This window comes from Marmota monax, unplaced genomic scaffold (genome assembly GCF_021218885.2).
Source record: "Marmota monax isolate L192 unplaced genomic scaffold, Marmota_monax_Labrador192_F-V1.1 WCK01_AAM20220418_F8-fsc00020, whole genome shotgun sequence".
Classification (NCBI taxonomy): domain Eukaryota; kingdom Metazoa; phylum Chordata; class Mammalia; order Rodentia; family Sciuridae; genus Marmota; species Marmota monax.
The window spans coordinates 24,045,823-24,064,061 of record NW_026692912.1 but is presented as its reverse complement, the minus strand read 5'-3'; the positions used below and the strand labels follow the sequence as shown (position 1 = coordinate 24,064,061).

The window sequence follows — 18,239 nt, the reverse complement described above, 5'->3', positions numbered from 1 at the left end:
TTGAAGATGCACAGAGGAGTGGCCTGTGCTGTGGGGGCGTGGGCCATGGAAGGTGGCGTGCTGGCAGTGGCCAGACCCTCTGTAGGAGCAGTTCACCCGGGTAGCCAGTGCTGGGTGGGCTGGGCAGGGTGGAGGAATGTCTTGGCTGGCAATGGTCGCTGTGCTGACACGCCTTCCTTCGAGTAGAAGAAGCAGAGTTCTTTCTGTTAGTTACCCACGATTTTGAGAAAAAATGCCCAACAGGCTAACCACTATAAAAACTCTGTGGCACCCTTTCTTTCTTTTTTAAATAGAAGTAGCTGAGGCTGGGGTTGTGGCTCAGTGTGAGAGCGCTCGCCTAGCACCTGCAGGGCCCTGGGTTCGCTCCTCAGCACCCCATAAAAATAAATAACATAAAGGTGTTGTGTCCAACTACAACTAAAAAATAAATATTTTTTAAAAATAGAAGTGTCTTTTTAAATCATTTATTCAACAATAATTATTGAATCGGACACCATTCGGGGTGCTTCAGAGACATGAGGGACCAGGACAGACATCCTCACCCCCGTGAAGCCAGAGCGTTAGTGGGCACAGAAGCAGCAGCGAGCATGAAGGTAGTAAGTTGGTGGCAGCACGGTGAGGGCTGTGGGGAAGTAGAGCAGGGCAGGGGATGAAGGGGCCGCAAGACAGCCTGCCTCTTAAACAGGAGGCTCAGATTACGCCCCATTGTGGAGGGGAACCCAAGAGCAAGATGAGCAAGAGCAGGATGAGCTCCGTGTCCCAAGGAAGGGTGCTCCAGGCATGGGACCACCCGGCAGCTGAGCTCAAGGAGGGAGGGTGGGGAGGTGGAGTCACAGAGGGCCTGGAGGTGGCTCTGAGGTTTGGGGTTTGACTCTCAGTGGAACAGACGCATCAGACGGCTATCAGCAGGGACACAGTACGATCAGGCTCATGTCCTGAAAGATGAGCTGGCTTCTGGGGAGACAGGGCCCTTGGGGGCAGGGGCAGCCATCAGGAGACTGGGCATGGACTAGTGTGGCCATCAGGGATCAGGTGAATAAAACAAGTGCCAGAGGCAGAGCACTTGCCTCCCATGCATGAGGCCCTGGGTTCCATCCCCAGCACTGACCCAAAATCCCACAGCAGGTTATCAGTTATTTCAAGTAACTGTCATCTACCTTAGCACATCATGAAAGAATGCACAAGGGGAAAGATGAAGTCCCTGTAATTGTCATTACGGGTAGGACGTAGCCTTCTAGTCTTTTCTGGGATAGTCTTTTCTGTCTTAGCATCTCCAAAAGTGAACTCAGCGATTCCTAGGGGTCTTCCTAGTCACCTCTGAGTTCTGGAATATTTCAAAGAGGAATGAAATATCTGTCACAGTGTGACTTTACAGAGTTGCCACCTCTGATCAAATCTGGGCTGCCAGCCAGCCCAAGTCCAGGGCCACAGCAGTCTCAATGGAGAGGAGAGCAGGCCCACGCACCATCTTTGGATTTTGGTGTTGTGCTTTCTGAGGACTTCGGCAAGACTGCGGTTGATGGAGCCACCTGGGTCCTCCCAGCAGGTCATGGTGTGTCACCCTGTAGAATGTTCAGGAAACAAGCAGCAGATGTTGTGCCACAGCTGTGACCTCAGCGCCTTGGGAGGTTGAGGCAGGAGGATCACAAGTTCAAAGCTAGCCTCAGCAACTTAGTAATACTCTGTCTAAAAACAAAGAATAAAAAGGGCTGGGGACATGGCTCAGTGGTTAAGCGCGCCTGGGTTCAATCCCTGGCTCCAGAAAAAGAAAAAGAAAGAAAGAAACAAGCAGAGTTACTTTTCTCCTGTTGTAAGGATGTGTGAGCAGGGCTGCTCCCCAACATTATGTGCTGAGGGAAGTGGATACGTCATTTCCCTCATTTATCATCAGCTTGGTCTGCTCACCCGTTCCAGCCTCTGGCTTTTCTCTGTTCTCTCCCTGCTTCTTTGGCTTGGGACCTTGGGCCCGGAAATGCACATGCATCTGCCGCCTCTCAGGAACTGAACACAGTGCAGGTCGGCCTCTGTGCCTGTGGGTGGTGCCGTGCCTCCCTGCTGTGCCATTTCCGAGTGGTCTTGTATGAGTGATGGTGCTTGCTTTGCCTTTATGACAGGACACTATTAGAAATGGGGCCCAGTGCGCTTGTCTCCTGTGTTTTCCAGCCCAGTCACTGTTAGTGACCAGCTTTTTTGGGGAGGTGGGGTTTGGGGGTTTTAACCCAGGGGCGCTTAACCACTGAGCCACATCCCCAGCCCTCTTTATTTTTCATTTTGAGACAGGGTTTCACTAAGTTGCTGAGCTGGCTTTGAACGTGATAGTCCTCCTGCTTTAGCCTCCCACCTTGCTGGGATGTGGAGGCCACCAGCCCAGGTGTGGCCAGCTTTTACTGCTCCCAGCTTCTAGGAGCAGTTACCTTGTTTTTTTCTCATTCCTTAATCTTAGTTTAGGGATCCAGGTCCCATAAAGAGTGGTAGCATGCATTTGAACTGCAGGCTCCCAAGCAAAAATGGGTCCTTTGGTGGCCCATGACCACTGCTCCTACGGCTTACTCCTTTCCATCTTAGGCCACCCTGGACAGCAGGACCCCCGTGTGGCATTTTGCCTATTCTTAGAGGGGACACTTCTCAGCCCAGAACACCCATGCCAGGGATGGCAGGTCCCTGGGATCAGGGCAAACTGGCCCTTTCCCAAACCCTGTGTCTCCGGGAGGGTCAGAGCAGAGTGCCTCCTTCCTGCATCCTCTGGGAATGGTCGCTGTCGACCTCAGGTGGGAAGGTGGGAAGGTGCACATGCCTGTCCCCACCCACCTCCTACCAAAGGGTGTCCTGAGGAGCTGGGGTTGACCTGTGGTTGTGATGCTGTCCCTGTCTGCCTTCTTCATCTTAGGAATCATCTGTGAGATATCCCTATTCCTGATCCAGATGTCAGGATTGAAGAAGGACAGATGTCCATGTGGGTTATTTTAAGTCTATTCCCCCTAATTTGTGCACCTTAGGTAGTTGTCTGGAAATCAGAATCTGCAGCAGCTGTGGACTCCACTCTCATTGCCTGCAGCTTCATGTGTCCACCCAAATAAACATCTCCTTTCCAATTCACCACTTTCTGCTGTGTTGGTGCCACAGCTCTGTTGCTTCTGCGCATTCTGGACGCTGCCAGCATGAGCCGCTTCTACCTGGCTGCATCAGAAACCCCTGCCTCTCTGAATTATCCTGGCACAGGAGTCCACGCAAGTCCACAAGGACTGCCCACTGTTGCTGTCCCCGGTGAGATGCGGCCCTGGAGGACGAGGAGTCGGTGAGGGTGTGCAGCAAGAGATGCTGCCTGGCCCCCTGTCTGGGAGGAAGCTCTCCCACCATGCTTGGCAGTCTCCTTATCCCTGTGAGGCTTTGCACTGGGCAACTGCGTCTCCTGGGACAGACACCTGTGCTGGGCGTTAGGGTGATACGAGGAGGACCAGGTGAGCAAGGTGGGGGCCTAGGGCTTGTCTGCTTGTGCAGGGGTGTGGTGGGAAGTGAGGAGGCCTTGGACCAGCACCCGGGTGACCCTGTTTTTTAAAGTGCAGGCTCTTGTTTTTCTTGTCTATGTCTGGAGTTGTAGACCAGAGTAAGGATTGGGGTTGGGGGAAGGAGGGAGGGTAGAGCCGCTCACCTCTTGGCCTTCGCCAGGGTAGGGCAGCATTCCTCTCCGAGGACAGGGCTGTGTGGCTCTGTGGCTGGGAGCCCCATGTCAGAACCCTCCAGGCAGTGCAGTCCATTTGAAGTGTTAAAGATTCTCTTTGAAAAAGCTAGTCCCTGGTTATTAAAAAGGGAGTGAGCACGGATTTAAGAGGGGTTCCGAGGAGTTGCCGTGGTTATTATTTCTTATCGATTGGGAAAAGGAGTTCACTTTGCTCAGTAAATAGAGCTTTGATGGATTCCCAGGATCCTTCCCGGAGCTGATCTGTTAAAATGACACTTTTTATTACTGTTCATAAACGCCGATCTCCAGGTGCTGCTGGGATATTGCACCTAAGCTGTGGGCAAACTTGCCAGTCCAGTGGCTCAGCAGGCAAGGTGAGGGGGGCTGGCAGGTGCTGCCTCCTCATCCGCGCAGTGCTGGGCTCCAGCTTGCCTCGGGGGAGCAGGGTCTGGAAGGATAGCAGGCAGTGGTGGCACGCAGAACACGCTTCGGAACGTGCCCCTCTACCCTGCAGGCCTGAGCAGGGGCAGGCAGCAGTTTCCAGCGTCACTGGGAGACAGTCGGGAGCTGCACACAGGAAAGCCTTTCCCAAAGGAGTGTTGAGAGGCAGCTGGTGCTGCAGCCCCTGGGAGCCAGGTCTGGCTCTTTGCTGGCTGGAGCTGGGGTCCAGAGGAAGCACCCCTGTTCCTCACTTCAAGTGGGACTGTAGCTCTCCCTACACAATGCTGGATGGGCTCTCCTACCTCTGGCCATCCTTGGGGCAGACTATTTCCTGGACTGTTTTAGATATTTAATAATTTTCCTTTAAAATTTTTCTCATTTCTTTTTTCATTTTCTGTTTTACACATTCTTTGAGTGAGTTAGACATGCTGTGTTGGTCAGTCCTGGACACTGTTGGAAGAACTTGGTCCTAAAATCTCATGAACATACCGGGGGCTGGGTGGTGATAAGTGTGGACAGGGTGCCAAGAAGCACTGTCATATTCATAGTGAATGATAAAGCCTTTTTAACTTCCTGAATTTTGAAATGCACGCATTAACCAATACAGCAAATTCAATCAGGAAAAAAATTTTCCTAATGTAGCTGTCTAACAATTCCCTCATTTTTATAAGAAGGTGATGTCCTGTGTGATCAGCTCTTCATTTCTTCACCCATTCTCACCTCATTCATTCATACAACATTTGTCAAGTGCCTGCTGAGCACCAGGTGTGCACTGGGTCCCGAGACCACAACCCAGAAAAGAAACAGGGTCCTCTGCCCTTGGATTATTACAAACTCTGAAGTAAAATCAGAGATTGTGTTGGTTTTATCAAGTAATTGTGACTATGATTGTTTAGGAATTTTAAATATACGCAGAAGTATAGGTTTAGGCCAACTGTGTTATAACCGTCCTGGTTGGGTTCCGTTGCCTGGGGAGATAAAGACCTGGGGTACGCAGCAGTCTGGGGGCTGTGGGACCTCAGGACCCAGTCCTGACAGCCTCTCTCATCCCTCCTAGCCCTGCAGTCCTTCATCCGCGCCTATGCTGCGTATCCCAGGGAGCTGAAGCACATCTTCCACGTACGATCCCTCCACCTTGGGCACGTGGCCAAGAGCTTTGGGCTCAGAGATGCACCCAGGAATCTCAGTGTCTCCACTGCGAAGAAGAGGAGGGCAAACCTGAAAAGGTAGGGCGAGCTGAGCCCGGTGGATCCGAGCAGCACCAAGGAGTTGTGAGGTGCTGCAGTGGGCTGGTGGCCCAGCATGCCTTCGTATTTGTTTTTTGTGGTGAATTATCACTAGGATCGCCTATTTCTATGTAATAAGCACCCGAAATAAGAGGAAAAACACCCAGTCCTCCAGAAGTTCCCTGGCGTCTCTGTGAGGCCCGCACAGTGGGGGCTGTGGAGCACAGAGCCCTCACAGGTTGTCCTCGTGGAGGTGAGCCTCGGGGCCGGGCAGTGGATTCCTGGAGTACTCTGTGATTATCCCTGATAACAGGCCTGTCCTCCTGAGATGGGAAGGATGAGTGCCAAGCCTTGGGCTCCAGGAGCCAAGGACACCCAGGTGTGCAGCACACTGGCCCCAGGGGCTGACGCTGGGCTGGGCCCCACGCGGGGCTGAGACACCTTGGTGCTGAGGGCTTAGAGCAGTGAACTCATCCTCTTTCCCCCAAAAGAGAGCGTCCCGAACAGCAAGAGCTGGTAAGAGAAGGCCCAGAAATGGGTGCTGCCCCTGTGGGCTGCGTCTGGCCACACAGTACCAGGACGACCACCCATCAGACTTCATTAGAAAGTCGTCTTCTCCTCAAGGATGAGGTGTTCTTTGAGCACCAGGCCCAGCCCTTGCCGTAGCTGGAGCTGTGGAGACCCCACAAGTACTCTGCAAGGAGCCGGGCACAGGCAGCACACTGTTCTCAGCCCTGTGACTTGAGGGCACACAGGGAAGGAGTGGGCACAGGCCTCTCCTGCTGCTGCCTGAACCCGTGTGGAATGACAGCTTGAGAGTCGGGGGACATGGACCTCAGTTGCCCTCTGATGTGCATTGCTCAGTGTCTCAGAGCCTCTGTCTCCTCACCTGCAAAAGGGAGAAGAAAGCCCGTGTTAGTTACTCCAGGGGTGGTTTTGAGATCAGGTGACACAAGTGAGTACACCTTTCAAACCAAGTGGACAGTCAGACAGCTAGAAGGCAGAGGAACGAGGTGCCCGGCTGGATGACCCGCGGGCAAGGCCTCTCTAGGCTCGGAACTTGAGGGTTCTTCCTCACGTGACCTCTCAGGTAGGACCAGGCCCTGCTTGTGCTGAGAGGCAGGTGTGTGGAGTCCTGCACGTGCTGTGTGCTGTCGCCCCCTCCTCGCTCCACCGCCAGGCCTTGTGGCTGGGCTAGGAGTCCAGCGCCCCAGACTTGGGTCCCTGTCTTTGGTTTAAGTGTCACTGGTACCAGCACATACTGCAGCGAAACCACGGGCTCCCCAGTCCACGTCTGACGGGCCTCCTAGCGTGAACGTTTAGCCTGAATGTCCTGCCACTGTCTGTACAACGCTGGCTCTTTGAGGAGGCGGGAGTGGACCTGCCCAGTGACCACTGTTAGAAACAGTGCCTCGGTATATTTTGCTTTTGGAGAACACAAACAGTCCCCACATCTTAACTGTTCTCAGATGATCTGCCTTTAGGATGGAAACTTCATGAGTAAGTGTTGGCCCAGACAGTCGCCCCTCTGCCCAGAGCGGCCATCCTGTCCGGCCCCGGCCCCAGGACACAAAGCAGGAGGCAGTTGGGCAGGGGATTGAGGCAGCATTGTCCTACCTTGAGGAGCCGCTAGGGAGGGAGCAACTGCCGCCTCCTGCCTGAGCTGACCCTGGCTAACAGATGGGCACCAAGACCGTGATACCCCTGTGAGCGGGGGATTTAACAGGGCTTTATTCAGGAAAGAATGGGCTGATTAGCTGATAAGGAGCATGTAAGATGGTGTGGGTCGGCCTTTGATGTCTGGCTGGCGCGGCAGGGAGCTGGGTGGTGAGTGACAGCAGTGTGTCACAGGATTACTCGGCCGTGACAGTGCCGCTCTCTGTTCTTGCCGTGTCACCACTCTGCTTAGCCACCTCTTCCGTTGTGCCCTTCTTCGCCAGGCCCTTCCCTCCCCACTCCCCGACCCTGCCTTTCCTGAGGATGCAGCGGGCACCTTCTGTACTGGGGAGCCTTGTTGCTCCTGGGGAGGAATGTCTGCAGCCCCTGCACACGCACCATGTAACTGTGGCCACTGTGAGCGGCAGAGACCTGGCAGATTGTCACACCTCAGTCGGGCTCGGGCAGCTGCAGATTGCTCCTTTTCAAGGACTGGAAAGAAAAGTCCTTTACACCTCACAAGGCGCAGAGAATGGGGCTTGGCCACAGTTGCCATGCTGAGCCTCTTCTGAATCCATCTGTCAGGAAAGAGAAGGCTCCCGTGTTCTGTGAGGGGATGATGAGCAGCACTGAATCGTCCACACTCATCCACTCTCCAGAGTGCGGCTTCCAAGTCCACCGCACTGAGCCAGAGCCCTCTCCCTGCCACCCCAGGCAGGGAGTTCAAGCTGCTGAAGTGTGAATTGAGGGTAGGGCCGAGGACTGTTGACCATCAGGCGTTTCCACTCAACATGAAAGGGACTTGGCGTTCCACTTACCTTTATCCCTTCACTCCACTGCATTTTAGAACAAGAAAATAAATAATGTCTCTAAATGAGCTCTTAATAACTAGATGTCTGTCACCTTCCAGGCCTCAGTTCTGAAAGGGAGCAGTATCTTCCCTGCACCTAGGGAATACAGTCGTAGCCACAGAGCCTCTTCTGACACCGACACACACACCTGTCCACACGGCCCCTCCCCAGACACCTACGCCGCACACACACAGAGTGGTGCTTTGGTGAGATATTCAGAGGCCCCTTAGCAACATCCGGCACAGAACAGCGCCTTCCTTCTGTGGAGCAGTGCCTGTCTTGAAACCGAGTAGGCCACAGCTCCTGGGGAACAAGAGGACACGTTCCACCCAAGCTGCCCTCCTTGCAGGAGCCATGACACCTAGCACTGTGTGCTGGTGAGGGCCACAGTGTCTGCTGGCCAGTGAGCACAACGTGCCCAGAGGCCGGGAGCAGGCATACACAGGGCCCTGGTTCCCTCATCTGGCCACGCCCTCTGGAGAAAGTTCCAGCATATAGACACCCACGCACCTGAGGACCTCAGCATCACTGCAGGTCTCCTGGGAGTCACGGCCACCCCCAGCGCCGCTCTCTCCCCAGACAGGCATTCAGCTTGCAGTGCCCCGGACCAGTGCCACCTGGGCTTCCCTCTGCCTCCCTGATGCTGTCCCAGTGACAGCATAGTTGTCAGAAGCTTGTCAGCTTGTTCCCCACCTCAACTCCCTTCTTAATGATAGGAAGACAACCATCTCAGTTGTTAATTGTTCCTAAAAGAAACGTCTTACTTTATTTATGTGAACTTCCCCCGACCTGCTGGCCCAGCGTTACCTGGTGGTTCCAAGTAGGGTGGATCCGGAATCAGGGGCCCTCCCTGGGTACCTCTAGGTGTGCTGCACCCAGTCCCCACAGGACCTGCACCCCCAGCGGCTGCTCCCCTGCACTGCAGGGCGCTTCCTCAACCTCTGTGTTCCAGAGTGCAGAAGCCGCTTTACTTGCTAGAGTGAGCACACATCCTTACAGAGACCCTGCCCGCCAGGTCCCACCTCTTTGCAGAAGGATCACACTGGGGTGTCTCAAGTGCTGCTCACTGAGGCTCAGCTTGGAGCTGTGTAGTCCTGAGCTTGGTGTTCTTGGTCTTCGAAGCCTCTGTTGTTCTCTGACTTTCACCCTCACCTGCTCAGTCGCTGTAAATGGTTGGGGACGTCCATTCCCCGTTAGCTCCCTGCCTCACCACTCTCTTGCTTCTTAAATCCAACTCTCGGGGCATCACACGGTGATTACGTCTGAGTTGGTTCCCACAGACGTCGAGATTGAATCCTGTCTGAACCACTTATATGCTGTGTTCCTTTGGGCAGGTTAGTTGGCCTCTCTGTGACTTAGATACGTCCTTTGAGAGGCACTTGGGCCTTAGGGTGAATGTACTGAATCCCACACAGGATCTGGCGCCTGACGGTCATGGCCCCAGCCCTGTGACTGCTGCCCTTTCTCCTTCCTCCAGCATCCTGAGCACCCTTGAGCTTGTCTTTTCAGGGACAACCTTGAGAGCACAGAGTGGGGTCCCTGGACGCTGGTCTTGGGCTGCAGCTGCCTCTCCCTGGGAGGCAATGCTCTTGTTATTAGGAGCAGTTCACCTGCCAGTTTTTGTGTGGCACTTACAGCCGCCCTAATATCACTCATTGGCTGATGCAAACCTGGAATCCTGCCCACAGGGACAATTTCTTGATTGCATGGAGCCAGTTACATCCGGTGGAAGACAGGCCAGACGTGTGCTCGGCCTGGGCAGCGTTGCCCTGGGAGGTGCAAGGTGCTCCCCGCACCCCTGCGGCCTCCCTCCAGCCACCTTGACCCCGGCCCTGTCTCCACCGCAGCAACTCCCAACCCCTGGGCGCCATCCCAGCTCTGGACAGTCTCCTTCCAGGTCCCATGTGGTCGCTGCCAAACAGGCAGCGTGACCACCACACCCCTCAGCCCGCCTGGCCTCACTGACCTGCTGTCCCTCACTGTCCTGAGTCTCCTGACCTGCCTGAGTGGGCAGACACCTCATGCCCTGCCACTCTGTCACAGTGGGTGCTTGGGAAGGGTGTGGTTAGAGTCGTCCCTCCCCTCAGAGCCTCACCTGCCCTCTGCTCCTTGTGGCCCCAGCACCTACCTGGTGCACACAGTAGGTGCTCAGAGCATGTTTTCAAGGGGCTGAGTAGAAACTGAAAGCTCTCTGTGATTCTGAGAGGAAGTGCTTAAAGTGAAAGAAGGGGAAGGAAGTGTTCCGATGTGAAAGGTGAGCCCTCATTATCAACCAGTCACCTGAGAACAGCAGACCCTGCCTGGTGGGGACGTTGTCTTTACCCCTTGTGCCATTTGGCATCAAGTCCGTCCTGAGAGAGCAAGTGTGGGGCCAGGTCTCCTGCACTCAGTGGCCAGACCTGGCCTTCGCTTCCGTCGCCCTGCTCCCCCCCCCCCTGTGAGGGAGACAGGCAGCGCTCACCTCAGCTGAGATCAGAGAGGACCAGCCAGGGCCAGCAGCAGAGCCCTGGGGTGGGGGGGGACTGGGGGACTGTGGATGCAGAGCCGGCTCTGCACTGCCTGCCACAGCCTTCGAGAGTGCTACCAAATGCACCGCCCAGGCCCAGCCCTGAGGCCACGGCTCAATGAAGTCAGTCCACCATCAGGAACATGGAGGTGATCGTGAACTTGACCTAGGGCAGCCCAGGACTTGGAAAGTATGGTCCTCAGAGCAGGTGATGGGGCACCCAGTATATACTGGCACAGCAGAGAGATGCCGGCTGAAGGTAACTACCCTTTAAAGAAGAGTGCGAGGCGCATACTGTAACCCAGCTCGCAGGCTGAAGCAGGGGACTGCAGCCCAGGGGTGGAGCACCCCCCCTGCAATCCCCAGGACTGCAAGAAAACCGAGCGCCGGTCAGGGAGGGTCCTCCCTGCACCTAGGCGAGCTGCGGATGGTGGAGAAGAGCACTCTAGGTGTCCTCGGTCAGGAGGGCGGGTGGTGATTGAGACACAGGTTTGGAGTAGGTGTCCTCGGTCAGGAGGGCGGGTGGTGATTGAGACACAGGTTTGGAGGTCTCTGGGGCCCTAGGGGAGAACAGTGCCCATGCGTCTATTGACGCGTCCACTGCTGGTGTGGAGCTCTCACAGGGCCCAGCGGGTGGTGCTTTCCCCTCGGCACACCACTGGGAGTCCTCTCTGGGTTCTGGTTTAATTACGGCTCTGCAGGGCAGCTTTTTACGTTAGTTTTTACTTCTGCCACTATTTCATTTTTATCTGACACGGTGCGATTACCGGCTGCTGCCTCCTCGGGAACAAGCACGGCCTCCTCCCCACCTGGCTAATGAGGCAATTAGAGAGGGCTCACAGTGACCCTGGCCTCCTCCACACCTGGGTCACCTGCAGGCAGCAGGAGCCACGCGCTGTGCGCTCGGCCCTGCAGTCAGGGCAGGTGGCAAAGCAGGGCCCAGCCAGCCTCCCCTAGGAGCATACTGGAGATAATAACTCCCTGCTGGGGCCGCCAGCACCCACTCCTCCCCCAGTGCACCTGCGAGAAGCAAGGGAGAGCTGGGGCCCATGGCTGGGGCCCATGGCGTTTCCACCCCTCCACAGGGGGTGCCTGCAGCCGGAGGCAGGCCCTGGGCTGGCACTCCTGTCCTTCCAAGGACACAGCCATTCCCCCCTCGTGACCTTTCTTGGTTGTCATTTCTGTTCTGGCCCCTATCAGTCATCAAGGGGGACGCAGGCCCTGGTAAGGGTGGCAGTTGTTGTGTGAGTATCACTCGAAGGTGGAGCTCCCTGCTCACTCTGATGCTCTCCCAGGGCTGCACTCGAGGTGTGTGCTGTGGAAGCCAGTCGGCCTATGTGCTTTAAGTTCTTTAGCAGTGGCCTCTCTCTTGAGGGCATGTGTGTGGCCTCTGTGGCCAACAAGACCCTCAGTGACTGGTGAGAAGCCCAGAGTCCACAGGCTTAGCATCCCTACCCACTTCAGGGCCTGGGCTGTGCAGCTGCTCAGGAGGCAGCCCTCAGTGTCCCCCAGCTCCCTGTGGGTGCAGGGGTAAAAAGGTGTGTGTTCCTGCCTTTGACCTTAACCCCAGCACTCAGAGCAGCCTACTGTGAAGTAGGCTGGCGCACACAGTAGGTGTCCATGTCCCAGGGGCTTACCACTCCAGGGTGCCCGTTCTGCAGTGGCCCTGCTCACTGCTAGAACTCCCCAAAATGAGATAGGCTGACCACTGTCACTGTCCATTCTTTGGTCTCTGTGAGGCTCCTAAGTGGTGTGCACACGGTGTGCAGACGCAGGTGTGTCGAGCCCCTCGTCCCCAGGGCAGTGTGCCGGCTGTCTAATGGTGGCATCTTTCCTCCTCCCCTTCTCTCTTCTTCATGATGTTGCTGAAATTAATAGGCAACACTTGATCGTTTTGTAAGTGATCAAACACCTGGAGGAATAAGCACCCTGCCCAGACTTGGAGGATGAGTCCAGTGTGCAGGGCCACACCAGCACCCTCCCGGGCCTGTCTCAACGCAGCCCAGGTTGCCCCAGCTCTTTGCAGAATCTGACTCATGAAACCACCCAGCAGCAGGACATGGGGCCCTGGTGGCAGTGACCGGAGCTGTGGCTGCAGTGCGTCCAGGGGCAGGAGCCGGGATTAAAAACTCAGGCCTTCTGCTTCCAGGTTGAAACTTGCCATCTGGATCCCCTGTGCACACACCGTACCTTCTAAGGGCTAAACTTCACATCACGTGGGCCCTTTTGGTCTTCTGGGGTGTTGGGGGTATTCGCCATCCATCTGCAAAAGCTACAAGTGTGCTTCAAAATATCTTCCAAGCCATCAATAAGAATGCCAAACAGGACAGGCCCAGGAGCTGAGGTCTGGGGCGTGGGGCTGGGATTCTGACCCACACCGCTTAGATTCAGCATTTCCAGAATCTCATCATACCAGTTTCAAAACACTTGATGTGCAAGTGGTTGGAAGTCAGAGGGCTCCTGCCGCCTCCCCGGAGGACCTGAGCCAACGGAGCTCTGCACTTGCTGCAGCTCCCCGCCTTTGTGCTCGCCCTTGCCTGCTTCCAGGCCCTCGTGACCTTGCTGCTGGCTCTCCAAGGTTGTCAGCTAGGTGGGTGGCAGAACTGGGATTCTAACCAGGGCCACCAGAATTCTGGTCCTCTGCTCCATCCCCAGTGCCGCCACCTGCCACCTGTGGCCCACACTCAAAATTCTCACAATCTCATTTCTGCAAGAATGCAGCCACCTCTAACTGTCATCTCTTTGCTCTCCCCTGGGGCACATGGCCTTCCAGTAATAGGTCAGTGGCTGTTAGTGACGACCCGCAGGCTGTGGCCTGGCGTTGGCCTGCCCTGGTCTGAGCTGCGCCCTCGTCCTCTTCTGTTCTCCACTGATCTTTGGTGTGACGCCGAGTTCACATTTTGTCCATCTGTGCCTGTGTCCACAGGACTGCGGCTGTTGTGTCTGCTGGCGGCAGCAGGGCTCACCCCACAGGGCGTTTTCTGGGGCCCTGAGACAGTCGCCAGCCAGTGTACAGCTCTGCCGCACAGAACCCTAAAGTGAAGAGCCTCTTGGTTTTGAGGCTGGGTCTTACTGTATCGCCCCTGGCCTCAAACCTGCCTTAGCCTTCTGCAGAGCTGGAATTACAGGTTTGTGCTGCCAGCCCAGGTGGGTCCTGGGCCCCAACACGGTTCCTTCCCTTGTGACTGAAGAGGGTCACCATGCTCCTCTCAGTAGGCGAGACCATCACTCTGTACTTGCTGGTTCTTTTCCCAGTTCTTTCTGCCCCAGGGGCACTACTTGTCACATTTTCTCCAGAGGTGCCTGTTACTCTGTCTTCCGACAGCCACCAAAACCTGTGGGCATCACTGCCTCTCCCTCCTCCTCCATCCAGGGAGGCACAAGCCGTCAGAGAAACTTGGAAGCATCCTAGAACAAAGACTTGTCTACGTGTGACCCTAAACTTATTTATAGTCCTAACCTATTAAAAAAGTGCCACCAGCAGCCAGGCGGGGTGGCATGCCTGATCCCAGCTGCTTGGAGCTGAGGCAGGACGGTTCCGCGGGCAGTCTAGCCAGCTGTCTCCAGGTGAGCACACCTGGCTGGGGAAGTAGCTCAGTGGTGGGGCCTTGCCTCGTGGCAGGCCTGGGTCTGTTCCCAGCACAGCCGCTCTCCCTGTTAAGACAGCCTGTGGACAGCCCGCCCTGCCATGCCTCTTACCTGGGAAGCCCCTGTGAGTGTGTCCATAGTGGAGAGGTGGCCTGCAGTCTCTCAGTGGCCCATCTGGCGGGGTGTAGATCTGCTGGTGAGGCCTTGACTTCACCACCCTGTCAGCGCAGGTGGCTTCAGTCTGTCGTGCTGTGTGGTCCAGCCTGGGCTGGGGCAGTAGCAGGTCTTCTAGGAGTTGTCTTGGTTAAATAAACTGATCTGTCGCCTGTGAGGGGTGGGGGTACTCGAAGGCAAGGAGGTTGGTAGGTCTCTGGGAGAACTGTAGCTTGGCAGAGGAAGGGGTGCGCCTGCCCCATGCTTGTCTCTGAGCCTTCCTCTCCCATCTGCACTTCAGCTTTTCAGTGGGGCCTTAGCACAGAGAGGACCAGGGCTGGCCAGGGAGAGAGGTCCTGCAGGGCTGGCCTGAAGTTCTCCCACCGAGGGGTGTCTGGTTCTGCACCTTGTTGAGTCAAAGACATTGACCAGAGAAGGATGTGACCATCATGAGTGAGGGCATATGAGACCAGCCCCCAGGCTTCCTTCCAGGTACGGGAAGGATCAGAGGAGAGACCTGTGCACACTAAGTGCCCAGTTCACCCCGAGCCACCCCAGCCTTGACGACGTGATCCTGGTGTCACCCTCCTGCTACGCCAACGCCTTCCCTGCTTTTAGCATCCCTGTATGGCGGCTCCACGTGCCCACCAGAGCTCACCCTCTGCCCACACACAGCCACACTTCAGCCATTTTTTAATGTATTATTTTGAGACAAGGTCTCACCAAGTTCCCCAGACTGGCCCCAAACTCTTGATTCTCCTGCCAGCCTCCCAAGTGGCGCTCTTCTCCCTTTGGAGGGGGGCAGGGGCTGAGCGTGCTGGGCACCTGGTTTGCCACTGAGCAGTGTCCCCAGCCTGGAATGGGCCTTGCACACTGAGTAGCCTCTGCCTGGTAGACAGAGGCCAACAGCACTGCACACTGCCTGCCGCCCTGGGCTGAAGAGGTGTCCCCAGCCCACACCGTGTCTGTAGGCAATTAGTGCATCAATCACCCGGTGAGATTTGGGTTATTACTGTGCTTTAGCAGTGGCAGCAGCGATCATTGAAGTGCTAGAACTCATGCTGGGGAGAATATTTGGACTGAAATTTTGCATATTTTGAAACTCAGGTTGTTACATTTAAAATTATACACATTGTGAGTACCTGGCTTCAAACGAGAGGGAGGGAAGAGCGCTCCTTCCTGTCAGAACCCCTTCACTCTGTCTGTCATGTAACCTGACTAAAAATAAACTACAAGCACAAGAGGTGGCAGCTTCAGCTGGGAGCAGGGCGTGTGCTCCGCCGCAGGGCCTGTCTGCACTCCCAGCCACGCCTGGGCCTTCGCAGCCGGACCTCCGCAGGGACGAAGGGCGTCCGGTGCAGACAGATGAAGCAGGTGGGGAGCGCTCAGAAGCGCCCCGCCCAGTGCTCGCGGCCCTGCTTGGCCGTGGTCTGCCTGCCGGTCAGAAGCCAGCACTTGCCTGCTTAGTCCTCTTAGACCTTGCGAGCTCCGTCCTCAGTGTCCCCGCTCTTCAGACGAGGGAACTGAGGTGCAGAGCCCGGGCCCCTTGTCCCCTGTCCTGCTCTCCTCCATTCCGCCGTCACTGGCTCCTGCCCCTCTCCCTCACTGCAGCAGCCCCTCGAAACCACCGAGGACTCCCCACCTCAGAGCCTGGTCATTGCCGCTCTTGGGCCTGCAAGGCCAGCCTGTTGGGAAGAGCGGACGTGGGCTCTGTGTCCACGTCAGCCTCTGGGTCTGCTGACTGTTGGTCTTCACAGATTCCCCTCCTTGAGTCTTCCTGTCCTCACCTGAGAAGTGAGGGTAACAGTCGTCCTTGCCATGGAGTGAGACTGTGGGAGGGGACGTGCACAGCAGGGAGTACTTGCTGCCCGTCTCCTCTTTGCCCTGAACCCCCTTCCTGGCCCCTCAGCATTGCCTGCAGGGTGGGCACCAGCACACACACCACGCCACCCGTCCTGCATCAGGTTGATAGTGTAGTGTTGGTCTTGTTTCAAATTCTTGGGTTTCAGGGGAATCCTGTTTAATTTATTTTGACCACAATTTCAATCAATTTCATCTTCTGATTATTAGAGCAAACAAAACAGTGGCACGTGTCAGCTGCCCTTGGTGAGGGCTATGGACACGCTGTCAGGACACTGCTCGGCCTGGCTGCTGGCGCAGGCTCAGGGGCACGTTGCTCTTGCTCTGCGGGAAGCACTCTGCTCTGCAGTTTTATAACCATTCTTCTGTGTGTCGTTGAACTTCCACGGATTTCCTCCTCTGCTCTGATCAGCTGTGAGACTGCTGTCTTGAGCACAGTTCAGCATCTGAAATGGCTTTCAGCTGTTAGTGTGGATTAGGACTTACCCCTCTGGGAAGGCTCCACACAGGTGCTGGCAGGCTGCACCCTGAACCCACCCTCTCAAGGTTAGAAACGATTTTAAGAATCTTCTGGCAGCAATGGACATCCGTGATTGACATCCACCTTCCTATTGGACCTGGCAGGACGGGTGGGCCTGGCAAGTTCCTGTCCTAGAGAGCCTGGTGCCAAGGCCCACCAGCACCCAGAGGGTACTTTGAACTGTGTCAAGGTCACTAGAACACCGACAGGTCTCATGGCTTCGTGTTGTTGAGTCTTCTGGTGGGTTTTCTGATCCTTTGGCAGACTGCTATATCACACGCCTCATTTGCCATCAGAGTTTGAGGATATAGAGTTTTTTTTTTTTTTTCTCATAAAAACAACACAGAACAAAGCCTCACTTTTAAAAATGCCATGATATTTTGCACCATTATGAAAATCTGTCAGCGCCGTATCTAATCTTCCGGTGCATAGAATATCAAAACAAGCACATTGAAGGGATTGCACTTCTATTAATACAGAAATGTCAGCTTCCGTCTCAGGGCCAGCTGCGCCAGCCTCTTTCCAAACAGGAGGAAAGCATACTAAAGTTTCTTTCCCTCTGCTGTCCCTGTCTTCCAGGCCCGGCCTTCGCAAGAAGACCCAGAGCACACACCATCTCGCCCAGGTCCTGCGCTCTGAATATGCAAGTGGCCTGGAGGCTTCGAGAGGAGGCCGGAAGGCGAAGCCATCAGGAAACCTGTAGCCAAGGGAAAACAGAACTACCCTGGAGCCAGAAAACCCGGAGACAACTGAGGACAGCAGCCCTTCCTCTCCTCCCTGGGACTAGGCCTCCGAGTGGCTCTGAGGCCTGTTCTCATCAGAGGAGGCACCTCTCCCTGAACACCCAGACCCCAGGACTCAGACGTCAGGGCCAGCCCTGACCCCTTGGTAGAGGAACCATGATAGAGTGAGTGGGGAGGGGCAGCCAGTAGGTCCGCTAGCCAGGTGACGGCAGAGAGAGGTCTTACAGGTGCTCCTCAGTGCCGGACGCCCAGCACCAGCGCGGTCTGCAGTGATGGCACCCTCCCCTCGCCCACCCCGTGTCCTTGTCCAAAGAAGCTTCACAGCTTGACCTCTGCCCTGCCCTAACCCTAACCTCTGCCCTGCCCATGCTGGTGTTGGCATGAATGATGTGAATTGGTTAAAAACTGGACTTGAGTTTGTACAAAAAAGTATTTGTCAAGTAATTATTTTCTTTATGTTCAAATGCTTTTTTAAATGAAGAACCATAAAGTCTGGGTCAAAATACAAACATGCTTGCAATGGCAGGCCCTCTGTCGCCACAGCGTCACCTGGTGTGTGGACTTCCCTTCCTGCGCAGGGAAAACTCACTCGGAGGCTGGCCGGCTCTCTGTTGCCTTGTTATTACTTGCCTTTCAAGTCAAAAGGCCTGGGCTTTTCTTCCCATCAAATCCCATCTTGCCTTCAAGAAAGGTTTGGGGTCTTTGTTTTGTGACCCAGACCCTAGCTAACCCCCACTATTGTGTCTCTGGGAGGTTTGAAAGAGGACCCCTGGAGCGTATTGATTTCCCAATAAATGTAAGATCTGGACATGAGAGGGCTTCACAAGAGACAGCCCGGGAGCCAGGCCCCACTCAGGCCTCCGCCTGTTCCTTGCGCTTGCTCTGCACTGTGGCCCGACCCTCCGTGGCTTTCCCAGGACAGAGTGAGGCAGCACTTCAGTGACCCCGCAGCTCCAGGAGAACTGGGAGAGGGTGGCAAGAAGGGCCCCTCACCACCTCCTGGCTGGTCGCAGCGG

The 18,239-nt window shown here is 55.5% G+C and overlaps 1 protein-coding gene across 2 annotated transcripts in view; it reads left to right on the top strand.

The window, feature by feature from the left end:
* Positions 1-17,732, top strand: part of Ddx31 (DEAD-box helicase 31) — a 58,414-nt gene extending 40,682 nt beyond the window's left edge. For both annotated transcript variants that reach the window (XM_046451297.1, XM_046451296.2), the window contains exons 19-20: positions 5,178-5,346; positions 17,060-17,732. In XM_046451297.1, coding sequence (XP_046307253.1) covers positions 5,178-5,346; positions 17,060-17,183 — 293 coding nt within the window. In that variant the 3' untranslated portion in view covers positions 17,184-17,732. The remainder of the gene's footprint in view (positions 1-5,177; positions 5,347-17,059) is intronic.
* The last annotated feature ends 507 nt before the right edge of the window (positions 17,733-18,239 follow it).